General features: G+C 36.2%; 1 protein-coding gene across 2 annotated transcripts; it reads left to right on the top strand.

Moving 5' to 3' along the window:
* The first annotated feature begins 4,417 nt into the window (after window positions 1–4,417).
* On the top strand, window positions 4,418–5,362 carry LOC116175139 (glutathione S-transferase 1-like). 2 transcript variants are annotated; one of them, XM_031493250.1, is made up of 3 exons: window positions 4,418–4,668; window positions 4,715–4,915; window positions 4,968–5,362. In XM_031493250.1, the coding sequence occupies exons 1-3, from the start codon at window positions 4,528–4,530 to the stop codon at window positions 5,274–5,276; spliced, it is 651 nt and encodes a 216-aa protein (XP_031349110.1). In that variant the 5' UTR covers window positions 4,418–4,527; the 3' UTR covers window positions 5,277–5,362. The 2 variants fall into 2 exon arrangements, with proteins under 2 accessions (XP_031349110.1, XP_031349109.1); XM_031493249.1 differs by having other exon boundaries at window positions 4,428–4,668; window positions 4,715–4,918.
* Window positions 5,363–18,231: the final 12,869 nt, after the last annotated feature.

An 18,231-nucleotide genomic window follows, 5' to 3' on the forward strand; every position in this document is an offset into this window, starting at 1 on the left:
TATTTTAGGTACGTCAACGAAATTATAAATTTATGGCAAATGGCGATTGTCAACAGCGATTTTCACTCAATACATTAAAGAAACATGCCGAAAAAAGAGTGCTGAATAAATTATGGTCGCACAAAAATATGCGATCATTAATAACCTGACATTTTGTCCGTGGATGACTTAATAATGGCATTTTTTCGCCTCTCATACCTTTGATTTTTTCAACGAAACTTGACCTCGGCGTTTTAAAGAACATTGATTATTCATTTTGGGATAGTACCCGCTGTCAATTCAATTATACAGAGGACGGGAGGATGGAAATAAATAATTGATACATTTTTCTGTTGGCAGAGATTGTCAAACACATTCACACTATTTCAAAATTATGTAGATTCAATGCGGTATGTAGTCCTACTATTACTGAAGGGTTCAGCACTCCCAAGAAAACAAATGGCACTAAAGATTATTTTGGCGAGTACGAGTTGATAATTAATTGACTCGGTTTGGGATCGTAATGTCAAAGTACACTGCCCACATATTAAGTAAATATTTATTTATTGTCCCTCTTGTTCTGGGTCCTCAACAGGTGTTCGCAGTTCGCCCAATTACAGAGTGAGGAAATTCCCATCTCTGCCACAGATAAAAAATTCTTGCCTCGGCCCAGTTTCGAACACCCGACCTCCGACAATGTAGCCCAACGCTCTACCACTGAGCTACACAATTTTGAATCATTCCCAACAAACAAGAATCTCAAGGCGTAGGCTTTAAAAAAATGTTGCTATTTACGACATTCAACAAAGTAGTCACGCTATACACATTTTTTCATTTTGGGGACATCTGGTCCGTGTGATGAGCGCATGTTTACTTACGTATATAGTGGACATAAAACCCAAGAAATTTAATTCTGTTGTTGATTTTTATGAATAGTTTATTTATAACCTTTTCTGTGGTTCTCAGCGCCACAATTTTCATTTTGTTGGGTGCAGCTAATTATTTCACAAATTAAATGTTGGAAACGGCAAACTCAGTTAATTGAACATTGTCTTGTGGATGGTAAAAAAAACAATTTACTTGTAACTCATATTTTAGGCACATAGACTCATTTATCTCCGAAATATTCCAGTATAAATTGGTTTTTACCATAAGACGATCTTAAACGTTAATTTTTCAGTTTGTCGTTTTCTATCGACCACAAGATCGACAAACAACTCCATTCCATTCCAATATTACCGACATTTTTTAGAATTCCTATGTAGGCGAGTGGTTCCTGAATACGGTTCTGACTGGCAGCGCCGAGAGGTTATGGGTCACCACTGGGGAGCCGAGATTAACTGGAATTACGCGACAATTTTGCAGGGGCACATCCGCCGTTATTAAGCTTAATGTGTAGCGTGATTTTATTGACCTTGTAGGAATTTGTCAAGGTGAAGAAACATCATTGACTAGAAAAAAACGAGTTTTATTGTTGGGGAAGGTTGTACGTCCCAAAATTGGTGTGAATAAAAAACTAAAGTAGTGGAAATATGGTCGTTCACCGCGGGGGCGATTCGCGTCAAACCGTAAGGGACAATTAACGCAAAGCGATGTTAAATCGGTCACCGTGGGGTGTTGTTTTTTTTTTAATTTTGTGTTGGAAAAACTCCTGTGGAACCTACATAAGTCTGACTGAATGCGCTCTTAGTGTGTTGGGAGTAGTTGGTACCATTGGCATTGACATGACTTTCACTTTTACTTTTGTCGTGAGAATGTCAGGTCTATCTTTGCGAAGAATGTCGGTTTGAATTGGAAAATTCGAAAGTCATCACGCTAAAATTGTTTAAACTAATTATCTAAGCGTCTTCACGCAAATGGGATAGTGCTGTAATCCTCTCTAGGTAATGTTATTTTCATAGAATGTTTATGTTATGCCATGTGTGTTAATTTAATTACGTATCTTTGTTTTATCTATCTCGTAATTCCATTTATTAATGGGGTACGTAAGTTCGAATTAATTGGAATTAGGTCTGATTTTTAGCATTGTAGTTTTTGGATATACTCGTATTTTTCTTTGTACCTTACTATGATTGGGGTAAAGAAGTACCGTGTTGTGGATGCAATGTAAATACCTACTCGCTTTCGAATTGAAGGACGCTAACTGCCGATTAGCTGGAACCGATCTATTACATTGTATCTAAGATGGAAGAATCGCTACGCAAATGTTTATCGCAAATACCGGAAATTGCAAAGTTGCAGGTAACTTGTTGATCATTGCCTTTGTCATTAGTTTATCTTGCGTTGGTCGTGACGAATTGCTCTGCACTTGATTACATGAAATATCCAATCAACTGTAAATTGCAGTTTAATTTATCTTTTGCCTTTGTCGTTCGTGTTAACGTAATTGGTTAATGTATTTATCTATCTGTCTCTGAATGAGATTAGATTAAGTTACATATAGCTTCTAAGTACTCAGCTGAGTTGGAAATCGGCAGCTTATTTATTTCATTCTTTATCGTATGGGTAGGATTCCCGGGTAGACGATTTCAGATCGCATCTACAGGCGTCTGTAAGACTTAAAGACAGCGGTGGTATGACTGGCGGGACCGCCAAATTTACATGCCCTCCGGAGTATGTAGTCAGGAGATACTGTACTACTAAAAACTGGCAAGTTATCGAATTCGAACTTACTACCTGTGAGGTTTGAGTCCCAGTTATAACGATCAGACAACCGACGATTACGACAGCTAGCATCTTAATAAATATGGATATTGTATATATCTTTACCGTGGAGGAATTCTGAAACTCTGGAAATTTGTAGGTGCGAATCTACCTAATCTGGGCCGGACTGACTATCAAAAAACATAGTTAGGCCAGGAGCATTATAATACAAAGGTCTGTTTAGTTGTGCGAGTGATCACTTATTTCCCTTTTTTGCACAATAGAATCCATACAATTTGGACTAATTTCTATTTTAATTAATATTGCTATGTACACGTTTTTATTAACGAGCTTCTAGCGAGTTTTTAATTTTGCGGTGTCTGTCCGTCTGTCCGTCCGTCCGTTAACACGATATCTCAAAAAACGAGCCGACCGTGGAAGTCGCTAAACGAGTTTTTTTTATGAACGGCAGTCAGTCTTGGTGGTTGCAAAATTCTTGTAGAGAAGTTAAGATGGTGTTCTAAGAGATTTTAATTAGTCGTTATAATATTATAATACCGCGTTAGGGTCAAGCGTCGAGTCACGTATACGAACAGTTAGTTTGAGAGTTGTGTCGATCAAATCAAGCAGTAATCGCATAAGGGCAGGCATAAGGGTGGCCCTTCTTTAAGGTTTTTTCAACTACCCGATAAAAGGCCAAGGAATTTAGAAAGATTTTGCTCGAAAATTCTAAATGTTTGCAAACAGTTCGTATCGAAGTGCGATTTTGTTGTAATACGAAGCGGAAGCAGTAGTGGAAGTGTAAATATTATTTAAATTTAGATTGATATTTTAACAGGTTTGAATGTGTGTCTCTTTAACAGTAAGGGTAGATAAACTAAAACAAACCACTATGCATTTCACTGACATCCAATGACATAAAAATAGGACGTAGAGCATGAAATAAAGTGAAGTTCAGAACATAATTATTTATTTATTCATTAATTATCACTCTCTTGTTCTGGGTGAACCTAAGCTTGCACTTTTTAACGTTTAAATTAAATTCGTACAGAATTTTCCAAAGTTTTATAATGATTTATTTTGACCTATTGTAATACGACTATCTTGTGGCACAAGTGGCGACGCGGTCCTTTGCACCGATGGCAATTGTGTAAACAACACAACTTATTTGAGCTTCCTTGCATATTTCGGTCTCCTATAACTATTTCTAAACATTAATTACAATGCGTCCAGGTACAATAACAGCCACTTGCGGTACCAAATTTTACATCCGCTTCTAAAGCATATCTTTATTTATGTCCAAAAAAAACAAAAGAGAAATGAGCTTGGACAGAGGTGTACGTCGCCGGGATTCACATCGTTGGGATGGGATGCATCGAAGGAAATACTACATTGGTCACCAAGATCTTACGGTATTTGCTGCAGGTTTATCTTTCACCCTGTGACAAATGGATTTGGATCAGATTAGAATCATACGTATTCATGAACCACTTTCTGTAAGTTTAATTTGTAAAACATTGGTAATTACCTACATAATGTATTTCAATACGTTTACAATTTAAATACTAAAAAGATTTTGAAGTGTGAGACTCCTATGTCAAAATAGTGCCCTTAAAGTAGATTAGTGTAAATTGTTTAAAAACGGTCAACAAACTGACCCAGAACCAGATATTGTCGTATCGCCTTTCGATTATTAATAAAATTAATGAGGTCACCTTTAAGAAGTACCTAGGCGATAACTTTTAAGAATAAATGTTGGGTTTTTTTTATCGGTCGGCCCAGAAATTGAAGTCCTGCGGCTGTGTGCGTTTGTGGGATTTCCGACGACCGTCAATGGTCGTACATATTATGCGTGTGCATCCGCTGCAAGCTTAGTTTCGTATCTTCAACCGACGACAAAACAATATGTCCCCTAAGTTATACGTTATCGACCTCAGCCCGCCAGTAAGGTCAGTTTATCTGACAGCTGCAGCTTTGGGAATCACTCTAGAACACGTTGAGTTGGATTACTTTGCCGGGGATCACTTGAAACCAGAATTTATAAAGGTAAGATCTGCAGATGTACAGGCGGAGTTTATCGTCTTCCTTACAGATTAACCCTCAGCACACACTGCCTACATTGGTTGATGATGATGGTACGATCGTATGGGATAGTCACGCTATTAACGCATATTTGGTATCGAAGTACGGAAAAGACGATTCGCTTTATCCAAAAGATTTCGCCAAACGTGCTTTAGTGGACCAAAGGCTACATTTCGATTCCGGTTGGGCTTTCCTTGGAATGAGAAACATTGTTGTGAGTGCTTTCAATGTATAGCTCTAAACTACTTTGTGTCCTATAACAGGAGCCCATCTACTTTCGAGGAAGTAAAACGATCCCAGAATATCTTAAGGAAAACGCCAATAAAATTTACAACTTTTTGGAGACATTCTTGGAAGGGAAGATGTGGGTGGCAGGTGACAATATCACCATAGCTGACTTCTCCTTAATCTCAAGCATAACCTCCTTGAACGTTTTGGTTCCAATTGATTCAGGCAAATTTCCGAAGGTAGCGGCATGGATTCAACGTTCAGAACAACTTCCATACTATGCAGTTAATAAAAAAGGTTTGGAGGATTTTAAAACGAATATTGATAATATGTTACGGGCATAGCATACGTAATCCATCTGCACTTCAACGGATTGTCACTCACTTGTCGAAAATCCATAATAAAGCATTGATTTGACTTTTTGTTCTTAGACGACCATAAATTGGATTTGAAAACGATTCGCAAACCTTAATGCTTACCACCCCTTATTTATTAACTCAAAAAATTCTTGCTATCACACTCCTCCAGTGAACTGTTCAGCAGTCCTGTAGCTCCCGTTTTCGTTCGAAAAGCTTATCCGATATCGAGAAAATCATCAAATTGTCTGTACCGGGTGACCCAATAAGACTGTTCCTCGGCCATATCTCGGTAACCGTTCGTCGTATGACTTAGGGGCAAAAAATTATTGGGTAAATCGGTTATGAAGAATCGCTGGAAAATATTTTCAAGTTCTAAAAATGACCACCAGAGGGCGTAACTGCCATCTTAAATTTTAAAATTGCATTTTCTTTCAATTTCGCATAATAAATTCATTTTTCACATTTTTAAAGAGAACCAGTTTATCTATAATTTTCGTAAAAACAAAAACTCAGTTATTTCAAAAACAAGGGGCGTTCAATTGTTTTTGTAATAACCTGCTTTAACTTCTTAACCGTTTGACCGATTGTAACAAATTTGGTATTATTGAAAAGAGCATTCCTTGGGCAACAAGAATATATCGCCAGCATATTAAATGCTTTTTGGTTAGTAATCGGCATTTTAGAAAAGATTACAAATTAAAAAAACTGCACTTTCTGAATGTAAACGCAGCAGAGTAATTTAAAAATTACGGCTGTTATTATTTTATAATGCATCGTGTTTCATTTGTTTAAATTTCCAAGGCCTACCTAAAAGTATAGGGTCCTTTTCCAAACAATCTTTCGTGCCATCGACGAATACCGGAAATACATAAAAAGTAAATTTAAGATACAAGTTAAGCATTTTTATTAATTAATTAATTAATATCATTTTCCCAATATTTGAGGGTAGAAACGAGATTTTTAAAAACGGTTTTCACTGGCCTCTTTGGATGTTATTTGGCTACTTAGTCATATCATTTAATTTAATTTTTTTAGGATTTTGGATCTGTGTCAAAACTAGTCCCCTGGCGGAGAAGGATTCAACTAAATTAACTACATTGTTGTTGATTCTTGTTGCCCAAGGAATGCTCTTTTCAACGATACCAAATTTGTTACAATCGGTCAAACGGTTAAGAAGTTAAAGCAGGTTATTGCAAAAACAATTGAACGCCCCACACCATCTTTGTTTTTGAAATTACTGAGTTTTTGTTTTTACGAAAATGATAGATAAACTGGTTCCCTTTAAAAATGTGAAAAAAATTTTTTTAGTTTATTACGCGAAATTGAAAGAGAATGCAATTTTAAAATTTAAAATTGCAGTTACGCCCTCTGTTGGTTATTTTTAGAACTTGAAAATATTTTCCAGCGATTCTTCATGACCGATTTACCCAATAATTTTTTTCACCCCTAAGTCATATGACGAACGGTTCTCGAGATATGGCCGAGGAACGGTCTTACTGGATCACCCGGTACATGTAGCATTTATTTTAACAACTATGTTGTGTCACAAAACGAAATTTTTAAGCATGGTGTATTTTGACTTTTCCCAGGGTAGGTTCTGTAGAATGTCACAATTGACTAAGCTTGCCTATATTTTGGGTTTCACAAGTAAAGAGGCTAGTAGAAGAGAAAAACTGCAAAACTTCACTTATTTTAGGCCTAGTCTTTCCCCCTCTCAATGAGTCTATTTGCCGAATAAGTTCCATGGATCCAATCGTTGTCGAAGTACTTATTTGCCAAATAAATTGATCAAGAAACAGAAAGATTGGCCCTCAAAGTAATAACTGAGAACACCATGTAACCACGGATTGAAGGCGTATCTAGAAGTACTGCAGACGAAATATGTGTGTAAACCTCCTCCATTTTTTGAAGAAAACCTCAGATCATTTAAAAAAACAAAAGAGAGATAACCGAAAAAAGATCACAGTACACGAGAAACGTTTGACAAAATAAAAAGGGCATGTAAACGGCCACACATCATAACAGAGTAACTTATATTACCAATTTTCAAGAGCGCTGTAGAAACTGTAACAGAAACCCGTGAGGGTATTTCTTAATTTGGAATTTTTTTCCTCGCACATTATTATTATTATTAAATATTACTAAAAAAAATATTAATATTGTTAAAATCTACTGGGTTTTTTACGAATATACACAGAATTGGTTTGTAACAAGTTCATTTCTTCTTTGCATCATTCCGTATTTTACATTCGGTACGCCCTGTATATAAATTTCTACTTCTATGCGTTGGATTAGTTCCGCCAGGTGGCAGGACCTTACAGCGCGATCCAAAATTGTACATGCTTTTTCTTTCCGATTCCGACTCTGATCGAACGAACAACTAAGCCGTTCTGCGTGAGAAAAGAAAAACACGTGGGTAATCTTTGCCACCACTGTTAGTTAAAAACTTTGGCAATTCTACCCGTATTAATTGCGAGACAAGTAGTCTGCAGCATTTTACCGTTCATCGGGCTTTAACGTGAAACTTTTTTTCTTCGAGTAAGTACGCTTATCTAAATAATTTCTTTTCTTATGGCGGCCATTGTAGATTACGGATATACTGGAAGATGTGTAATTGAGGAACGCTTGGTATTTAATTCCTCTTAAATTTACTTAGAGGTAACGAATTTTACATGTGTGTGTGTAGGAAGTTTTAGCTTAAACTATTTTAGGGTCCTTGTTCGATACCGAAATTCCTTGTTCGGGGGAAATATCTTGTTCGAGATCACCTGTTGATTGGGGGAAAGTTTTGGAGATTCATTATCCACCATAGACACCTAGGAGGTCGTGACCAACAACCTTATCTGAGAGAGATAAGAGCGGCCATTTTATGAAGACGAGGGAGAAACTCATTTAACTACATACTGTTTCGACATGATCGAGAATGCCTTTTTTTTGCTTGATCGGATATATTAATTTTTGTGTGGCTGCGACACTCCATCAGAGACACAGACATTTTTAGAGGGGTATCGAGATTTGAGCTTACCGCAAGCTTCGTAGGTCCTTCAGACATTTATTCATAATATATTCCGAACCCTGTGGTTTGGGCCCTTTTTGTTCTCTTTTGATTGCAGAGATGAATGGTGCAAACAGAGCTCTCTTTGCTGCCTCACATCTGGAATATTACATAAGGTAAGCGTTATATTCTATTTGCCTTGTTGTTACCGAACTTGCGTTGGGATATTTTCGTTACTAGTTGTGACCGGTAGTAACGTAACCATTTTGTAATTCATATGTGTGATTCATTTATTAATCTTAACGATCATTAAGGAACAGTAATTGGGGGCAATCATTTTTGAACTGGAGTATAATTGTTGGGAATTAATTGGGGTTTTTTTTTTATGATTTGTGCAGTGTGTAATTTCACATATATATCTATATTATTTTGCAATTTATTTGAAAGCAACCAGCAATATAGAGCCGTTTGATTTGCATTTATGGTTATTGTGCATCCTGTATCTTCCCAATTTTATGCAGGGTGAGTTGATAGTGTACATTAGAAATTGGGTGGCGCTCAACCATATCGCACGGAGATTGTCTTGCCCAGAACGAACTTTACTGCTTTGAACATTCTCTTGCTTCCATATTCAAAAACACTGAGCTTAGCTGGCCGTTTATGCGGCGGGTTTTGTTAAAAGCAGCGCCAAGCCAGACCCACTGTTATAGGTTTCTTGAATTTGTATTTACGTATTTGTTATTTCTTTTAGAAACTTTTGTAAATTATTCAATTTAGATCAGGCACTAGAGGTAGACACATCTGGTTGCATTTGCGTTATTAAAATAATAAGGTTTCATCTGGTCGTTGCGACACGAAGTTTTAATGTCAGGCGAAAATTAATGAACGTACGTGTTTTATTGCTGATAAGAGCAGATGCGGTTGTTTTGCGAAGAGTTGCGCGTCTTTTATTTATAAGTGGAGTCGTTTTTAACGCGTTCGCGTCTGAAAAATCCATAAAAACTCATTCAACAAACCAGTTCGAGTCAGAGAGTTCGGTTTAATAGAAAAGAACCGCACTTTCCTTATCCTGATCCTTTAACGACCAGATTATTTGGATTATTAAAATGCAATCGTGACCATTGAATTGCGTGGGAAAGTATATGGTGTCCGTCTGGCGTGCGATAACGAGAAATTAATAGCTATACGTGACGAAACGGCTGATTCAGGTTTTGCTTATAATCAGATCGTGAGAACCCTAGTGATTGCTTGTAAAAGTTTGAGATTTGTCACAGGAGACAAGGTTTATTGGATGAACGATTAAAGATGACCGCTACACCGATTGGATTAACAATTGTATCCATGGAATTTTTGGGAGAAACAAGTTATTAGGAAGGCCTTAATAAAATAGAAGGTGACCACTGATAATATCTTAGCATAATTTTGGGTACTGGATATTCAATGATATTCGTGGAGGGCGGAAATTGATTGGATTTAAAATTTCAAGATTGTTGTACACATTACGCTTCGGCACCTGCAATGATGGATCACCCTGTATGTTGAAATTTCATTTACTTAGAGAGTAAATTTGATCATTAATTTTTAAATTAAGGGTAAACTCGATCATATTAGTTGAACTAGCAATAAATTTTATTTTGTATTGTAATTTATTCATTTGATGTTTTGATGTTGTTTTAATAATTGTTTTGTTCATTTTGTTTTGGTGTAATTATAATTTTAAATTACGTGTACTAGATGTACCTTATTTATTCAATTAGGAATTATTTTCGTAATCTTTTAAAAGTTTATGTCATGTTTTTCTCCGATCATTGCGATAAAAGCGTTATCGCTGCGAAAGCTAATTAGTTTCAAGATAAGGACGTATTATCTCTGAAGTTTAACACACGGGCAGATTATTCTAAGAGGACGCATTATTTTGTAAAAGAAGAAGGAAGGAAATAAATGGAAAAGGAAGGAAGGATTTAAATAAGCGAACCGGATATTAACCGAGTTTTTTCGGTCAAGCTTCTTTGGCGGTTGACGTTTGAAACGTAGTCATTTGTTTTGATGTTTGTATTTATAAAGACAATATGCCTTGTTTAATATTGCGTAGTTGTGTAGAAGAATGTTCTTTGCGTCATGATAAAAGTGAACCGTTAGGTTGAGTTAAGCAGAGGCGTCATTTACGTTTAGGAGGAAGTTTCCCATTGCCCGTTGACATTACCTGACTCAGAAATTAAAGTACTCCTGGGCCTCGTACTTCAATCTTTCCTCGTCAGTAATGTGTCATTTTCCTGACTTTTATGTAAATAACTCTTGGACTCTGGACTACTGGCCGATAGATCGAGTCAAGTCAAGTCAAGATCAATACTTGTAGAAATGCTCAAAGTTAACATACATAAACCTATTGGGCAGTAAGTGTTCGATTCCTCAAGGCTGATAAGCGGATCATTAGATGAATACTTCTGACTTGCAAACCTAACTCGTCTCATGAATCTGAATTGACACGACTCCATTTCAAATGCAGTTCAGGCGGGATTGGTGGATATCATTTGATTCAAATTTTACTTAAATTTGCTTGATTTTGTTACTGAATACGGTCCTGACCTTAAAATGCATGTGAAAGCTTAAGGTGCCGTGAAGTCGTACGACAGAACGAAATGTGACAGGGGCCACGTCCGTCGCTACCATCAAGCTTTCGAGGTAGCGTTTTTTTTTGTTGACTGTTGAAATTGGGTCCACGTGGAGTTGAGTTTGGTGTGTCAAGAAATCTCATTCGCGAGAAAAAAATTAGTTTTATTGGTGGAAAAGGTTGTACGTCCCTAAATGGGCATGAATCAAAAAATAAAGTAGTGGGAATTTGGTTGTTCTCGTCGACCCGTAGTACATTTCAGTTTAATCCGCGGGGAAATTCACGTCGAGTCGCGAGAAAAATGACATTGAACCTCGATCGAATTCGAGAACCATGAGGGCGTTTTGTGCTAAGTCGTCCGCGTAATTAGGGAATCGCCGGGAATATATCACAAATTAGACGGGTTTTAATGTGTGTTATTTGAATTCCAGGGAAATTAACTCGACAACCCGTAAATATTACTCGTACTTGCTGACATATGTCCGGTGGTTTACTGTATAAACTAAGTAACCTTACATTGTGTTTTTATATTCGAAATAAAACGATTCCTTCAAAGGTGTTCAGAAGTTAGGACAGACGAAAGAAAAAAGGAGCGCATGCTAATCGGTTTTCATCATTACTCGAAGTAATCGGTTACTCGATCATCGATTGGCTGAATAGGTTATAAAAACTATCGACTATTATGATTATACTGTAACGTAAATTTAATTGCATGGTCCATGTATTTACAATGAATTAACAATAAATTTATAACAGTCAAAAATTGAATTGATTTATTAAGAGTTAAAATATTACTTACCACTCACATGTACACAACGCAAATTATTTATTACTTCGGCGTTGAAATTGGAACTGCCTGAAACGCAATTCGATTTGCTTATATACCAAATACTCCTTCTCAAACGATCTGTACCGCTTCCGAATGCTCCCGAGAATGTTCTCGAACAAACACTTCATATTTTCCGGAAAGATTGCGTCACATCCGCCTTCGTTCTTTATTGCCGACGACATGACGCTTCGATGTCAATCGAGATTTCTGGAATGTTTGCTACAATACATAAAGAGAACGGATTATGAGAGTCGATGATAATTTATCATCGACGTGAATTTTTCTTTCGGGTAAATATGCCACACCAACCACCTCACAATGATGAATCGAATAATAATTTCAAGGATGGTGTGTGCGGTGATGTCTAGAAAATTATGATAAAAATGGAACATCTTTTACAACTTGTGTTATAATGTGGAACATAAACATTAATAAGCACGGCATAGTTTAAAAATAAAACAGCGTAAACTCTAAGTTCTAAAGCGCAAGAAAATAAGACCCAAACAAATACAAACCGCGAATAAAGTGACACTTCTCTATGCAAACGTAAACTCAAGAGAGACGTTACAAACTCGCATTTGTGCGGTGTGTAAATTTTGTATTTTTGTTTTTATTGCTAAAGTTACATCATATACAGTTCCGCGTGATCGAAAGTAGGATTTCACCAATTTATTATAATATTATCACCCTCCCCACAATCGTAAAAAGCGCGTAATAAACGTTACTTAATTACAGTTTACAAAAGCGCCAAAAATGAAATGGCTACAATTCGTGTAGGGGATGTAAATAACAGAATCTTCATAAATTCGCTTTAGATTATGACGAATTAATCAAATTACACTTTATGAATGTAAGTGGATTTTGATTGGATTCTAAACTCGGAGGAAAGTAGCTTTTAAAGTTGTAATTCGAGAGTGTTTGAAATTTTAATTTGATATCTAAAATTCATTTATCGAAATTTGAAATATCACTCTCGCGCGCTTTACAGAGTTAAAGTGAAGGAAGTCTTTTCCAAATTGCTTATTTGTCGAACGAATTGTTTGCTTTTACTTCGCTAAAGGACAGATCTCATTAGAAGCACTCGTTTACTATGGAAGTCATTTAGTAAGCTAACAAGTAACTATGTGAGGTTCAAAGGTAACCCTGCCAAGTATGTGAATACGTGGTTAATTTCATACTTTCAAAATGAGAAAACTAGGTCGTGAGTGCCTCTTTATGTTGTGTGGATTCCGTCAACATTCGTAAATCAAATTGATGTATAACTAAGTGCATTAATTAATTTCAACATACGATTGCATCTGTAATGCGGTTCAGAACTCAACGACCGCGTAACAGTGAGTATTGTGACGTATCGAGGCCAGTCCCGAGAGACTGCGCAACTCAAGATTTAAATTCAAAACTTTCCCTCCCAAACTAACTGAACCCGTTAGCACATGATCTGCTAGGACGTTGTGTTTTTAAAAGTCACTACAAAGATATGTGTTGTTAATCAACGACCTAACGTCCGTCACTCGCCTCCAGATGAAGCACCCTGTAAAAAAACCGTAACATATTCATGCAAAAGAAAGGAAATGTGCTGCAACAAATTCAATTATAAATTAACAATGTAGTGTCGATGTTTCCAAATACAGCACCATCCTCGAATTGCTATAGTATTTATTACATCGTTTAATTCTGCACACTCGTATTGAATATCATCTCTAAGAAAACATACTGTATATAAATTTAAAAATCACTCAAATCTTTCAGGAATTCATATTGCGAGTTGGCAGGTAAAACCAGCGCTAGTATCAAAGGCATACTGTATTGGAAAACAACATATTTATGTAGAATCTGTGTGCATTTAATTCAAAGTATGATCAGCCTAATAATAAAAGAGCAATTTGTATTTAGAATACGCCATAAATGGCAATACCCATGCTGTACTGGAATGTCGTTAATTTGGCAAATAATCTAACACGATCATATAATTACTAGATGGATGCAATATACGTAAAGATAAAAGAAAACATCACAAGAGTAATTGCAATCGAAACAGTCACAGTAACTAGGTATTGGAAACTTAAAAATTACCACTGCCCTCAAAAAAAAGCACAGATCCATTTGTCCAAATTTCCCCTGTTAAGCAAATCCTAGACGAAAGTTGTTAATATAGTCGCGCCCAGAGTCGCCGGTCGATATGGATCATTAGCTTCCCTCGTATAACGTTATGCTCGGCGTTATGTTTGACACTTTTATTGTAAATTATGGCCTATTTGAATGCAGAACAGAGAAAAAACAACATGTGATCCACGGAAACGAAACAGAGCGCAATTTTGAATTCTTTCGTTGCGGCCAGGGGCGGCTTTGGGAATATTTAAATCGAATTTTAGCGGGTTCCATTACAGTATTTACAGTATCTTCAAACGGTCTGTATTAGTTAGTGAACTTAACAAAACTGATGTAAAGAATGGAAAACCTACTCCTACACAGTTTCAGTGACATGGTTGCGATTCAGCGAAGCGGAAAGTCTCACTTTAATTAACAGACAATAACAATTAAGGAAGAAGTACGAGACAAGACCACGAAATAAATGATGCAGGCACAGTGACGTATAAAACGTAATTTTCTGTATCAGTAAATTAGCTGTTATAATGAGATGCAAAGTTTGAAAACTTCGTAGTTCAGTAGCTTTTGTTACACTATACTATTATTTATTTTATATGGTGTATTCTAAAATAAGAACAATTCTTAGCGCTTGCTATTCTAGTCATTAAATTATGCAAGTATGCGCTTGAATGAATATTGAAAGTACTACTACGGTAGTTATATGAGAAGCATGCACGTTTTGGCTAATTTGCAACCCTCATTCTAGTCTGCTGGCCATTTCAAGTAAATGTTTGTGTGCGTATGTTTTGATCTTTATGAGTAATTGTGAAGTGTAATGGCCTCTTATTCCTTACGTTCTATTGAGGAATGCTACATTACAACGCAATGAAAACAGAGCATTTTTCATAGAACTCCGCAGTTTTCGAATATGAGTCCGTTGGCGCAAGATGGACATTTTGTCAGGAAAAGGAGTCAACAGCCCTCCGATCATTTTCCGAAGAGAAGATCTTCAGTATGTAACCAACTGTAGAAGTCATTTCCGGTTGAAAAACAGACGCCTTGAAATTAGTTATTACCCGGAATATCGTAATGTAATGTCGTTCAATGCCATAAACGGAATCAATCTACCTACGGTTGTTTTTGAGATCCAGGGCGACAACGAAAAGTTTGAGTTTTGGGGATGTTATATTTTACTACCCATGTAAGATAGAAAAAAAGGTACAACTGTCTATTTTAGATATTTTACGTAGAATCGAGTGGCGTAACCAACAAAATTTTGTGGCTGTTCAGACGAAACAAACTTTTAACTTTTATTAACAAGAGAACACTAACTGAAAGTCTTACTGCTTGCTTCTTCAACTTGACAAACTTTTTCCAAAAAAAAACAGACAGACCTCTTCAACTAATCAAATCGAGCGGACCACCCGAATAAAATGGCGTAATGAAGCGTACACGCTTTCCAACCGTCGGCGTCGCGGCCAGCAAGCCTCGTTTTTCCGTTGATTCCTGTATTTAACGATACACCACTTGCACACTAAAATAATCTCCCTCGAAATCTTTTGCTAATCTTCGCGAAACGAACGGATGAAACCTTTTACAACGTACGCCCACTTGACCAGATGTGTCTACATTCAAACAAGAACACAATCCGCAATTACAAACAATTCAAAGAAAAATAGACACTGAGACGCAAATTCATCTGAAATAAACCAATTTTGTGCCTATTCTTAAATAATCATCCAGATGTACACTTAATGAATTGAAATATCGCTATACAGGGTGTGTCCTCATTATTTTTGGTGTTCAGACATAAATAACGTCTACATGACGTATACATGATACGCTTTAGGTTTCAAATGATTCTCACTCTCACTCGTTTGCAATTTAAGATTGTCGTTAAATGTGGATGTGGAGGCTTTTGGTGTATCACAGTCAGAGGTAGGTTAGCGTATTTTGTTACAAGACAACCGTTTCGCCAGTTATTCAGTTTTGTAGAAGAATGTTTTTAAATAATAATAGTAATAAATAAATAAAGAAATATAGATGTAAATAATATGTAAGTAAAAATAAGGAATAAAATAAAATAAAATAAAATAAAATAAAATAAAATAAAATAAAATAAAATAAAATAAAATAAAATAAAATAAAATAAAATAAAATAAAATAAAATATAATAAAATAAAATAAAATAAAATAACATAAAACAAAATAAAATAAAGTTCCATTTAATAAAAATGGGATATCTGTATCGACCGGTTTACAATCCCATTCTATGTATTATGGTTGGAAAGAAGGTCCCTATAAGTGGTTGATAGCGATGCATGTACAGTGCGTTTTAGCGGCAATCGCTTTGTTTACGTAACCGTTTCTGCTTCATATATTTTTTGCAAAAAACGAATATTCAAATTTAGTTGTTGCATGGCTTGGTACATTATATTGGTTAATGTGCCTTAATTCACGAGACCTTAAGGTTAACCTGTTAAAGGGAGTGTTTTTGCCATTAAAGGGCTAATCTAATGAACCCAGTGTAATTTAAATCTAATGTACAATAAATTTCTTTAAATCATTGTTTCAATCGATCGCTTCTTGCGTGGTATTTGATTGATTGAAGTTGAATGCTGTGGCAGTCAAAGACGCTTATCCATTGTCATACGTTTCGTGAATACCTACTAGCTCAACTACGCGATGGTAGGTTTCTCCTTAGATATTAAAATCGCTTACTGGCCAGTTGGAGTAGCCGAATCGTCTTGTCAATATACGGCATTCGCACTTCCAGGACGCGACTTTTCAGTTTCGACGCATGCCATTTGATTTAACCAACTGCCCAAATACATTGATAGTCCAAGAGCCCAGTAGGAAAGTATACCTTGAACGCCCGGACGATTCTAATAATTTTCATTGGATTCGCCATAAAAAGTTGTATTAGAATCGACAACGGTGCCGGCGAAAATCCTGCCGAAAGCAATTAAAAAAAAATTAACTTCGCCCCTTATTTTTGGAAAATGTACTTTATTGTCCCGGACGTTCAGGAAGAGTACTAAAGGGTGCATATGGATGAGTTTTATCGGAAAAAGTCACGGTGCCGGGGCGCAACTTGCCGCAACCCTTGGCACCGCGACTACAAATGGGGTGGTAAATCGTACTAAACTACCTTTTTCTCCCGGACCAAAATGACCTATATGAAATATGTAGCTTGCGATTATACGAATATAAAAAACCAACGGTGCCGACTCTCAGGATGCCGGAAGTCCTCGGCACCGTCGATGGAATCCGGGCGCGCGCGAACCTATTGTCATTGCGAAAATTGAAAAATTTCAAGAATTTACGTCACTTAAGTATGTATTCGGTGAAAAAATGTAACAGCGTGGATACCGCGAGATCAAATATGTTCCACAAAATTTTCTCGACGAGAAAAGATTCTGAGAAACTTGTCAAGAAAATCAGAGGATTTGATTCGTGTACCATTCCGCCTTGTAGTACAGGCAAATTGTCCAAAATAGACAAGAAATTTGCGAAGTGGTTGAAACTTGGTTTAAGACGTTTGAAAATATGTATATTTCAAGGAACTGAGGAGTCCCTAACCACAAGAGGTGTGCCGGAGTGGTCATGCTCAAAAACTGCTTCTTGGTTTGAAATCGGCATTTTAAAAAAGATTACAAATTAAAACTGCACTTTCTGAATGTAAACACAGCAGAATAATTTTCAAATTACGGCGGTTATTATTATTTGATAACGCATCGTGTTTCATTTGTTTAATTTTCCAAGGCCTACCTAAGAGTGTAGGGTGCTTTTCCAAACAATCTTTCGCGCCATCGACAAATACCGGAAATACCTACGTCAAAAGTAAATTTAAGATTCAATTTAAGCATTTTAATTAATTAATTAATTAATCTCATTTTCCCAATATTTGAGGTTAGGAAAGAGATTTTGAAAAACGGTTCTCTTTGGATGTTATTTGGTTTTTTTTTCATAAAGAAAAAGTCATATCATTCCATTTGATTTTTTTAGGATTTTAGATCATAGTGTCAAAATTAGCCCCCTGGCGGAGAAGGTTTTAAATAAATTAACTATATTTTGATTCGTATTGCCCAAGGAATGCTCTTTTCAACGATACCAAATTGGTTAAAATCGGTCAAACCGTTAAGAAGTTAAAGCAGGTTATTGCAAAAACAATTGAACGCCGTACACCATCTTTGTTTTTTAAATAACTAAGTTTTTGTTTTTACGAAAATGATGGATGAACTGGTTCTCTTTAAAAATGTAAAAAAAGAATGTTTAGATTATTTTGCGAAAAAATACAATTGTAAAATTTAAGATGGCAGTTACGCCCTCTGGTGGTCATTTTGAGAACTGAAAATATTTTCCAGCGATTCTTCATAACCGATTTACCAAAAATTATTTTACCCCTAAGTCGTAC

Source organism: Photinus pyralis, unplaced genomic scaffold (genome assembly GCF_008802855.1).
Source record: "Photinus pyralis isolate 1611_PpyrPB1 unplaced genomic scaffold, Ppyr1.3 Ppyr1.4_LG6, whole genome shotgun sequence".
Lineage (NCBI taxonomy): Eukaryota > Metazoa > Arthropoda > Insecta > Coleoptera > Lampyridae > Photinus > Photinus pyralis.

Bases quoted from the DNA above. Each gene is read 5' to 3' on its own strand.
- LOC116175139 (XM_031493249.1), top strand. From the start codon at position 4,528: ATGTCCCCTAAGTTATACGTTATCGACCTCAGCCCGCCAGTAAGGTCA. The intron at 4,669-4,714 runs GTAAGATCTGCA...TCTTCCTTACAG, and splicing joins TGAAACCAGAATTTATAAAG to ATTAACCCTCAGCACACACT. The intron at 4,919-4,967 runs GTGAGTGCTTTC...GTCCTATAACAG, and splicing joins TTGGAATGAGAAACATTGTT to GAGCCCATCTACTTTCGAGG.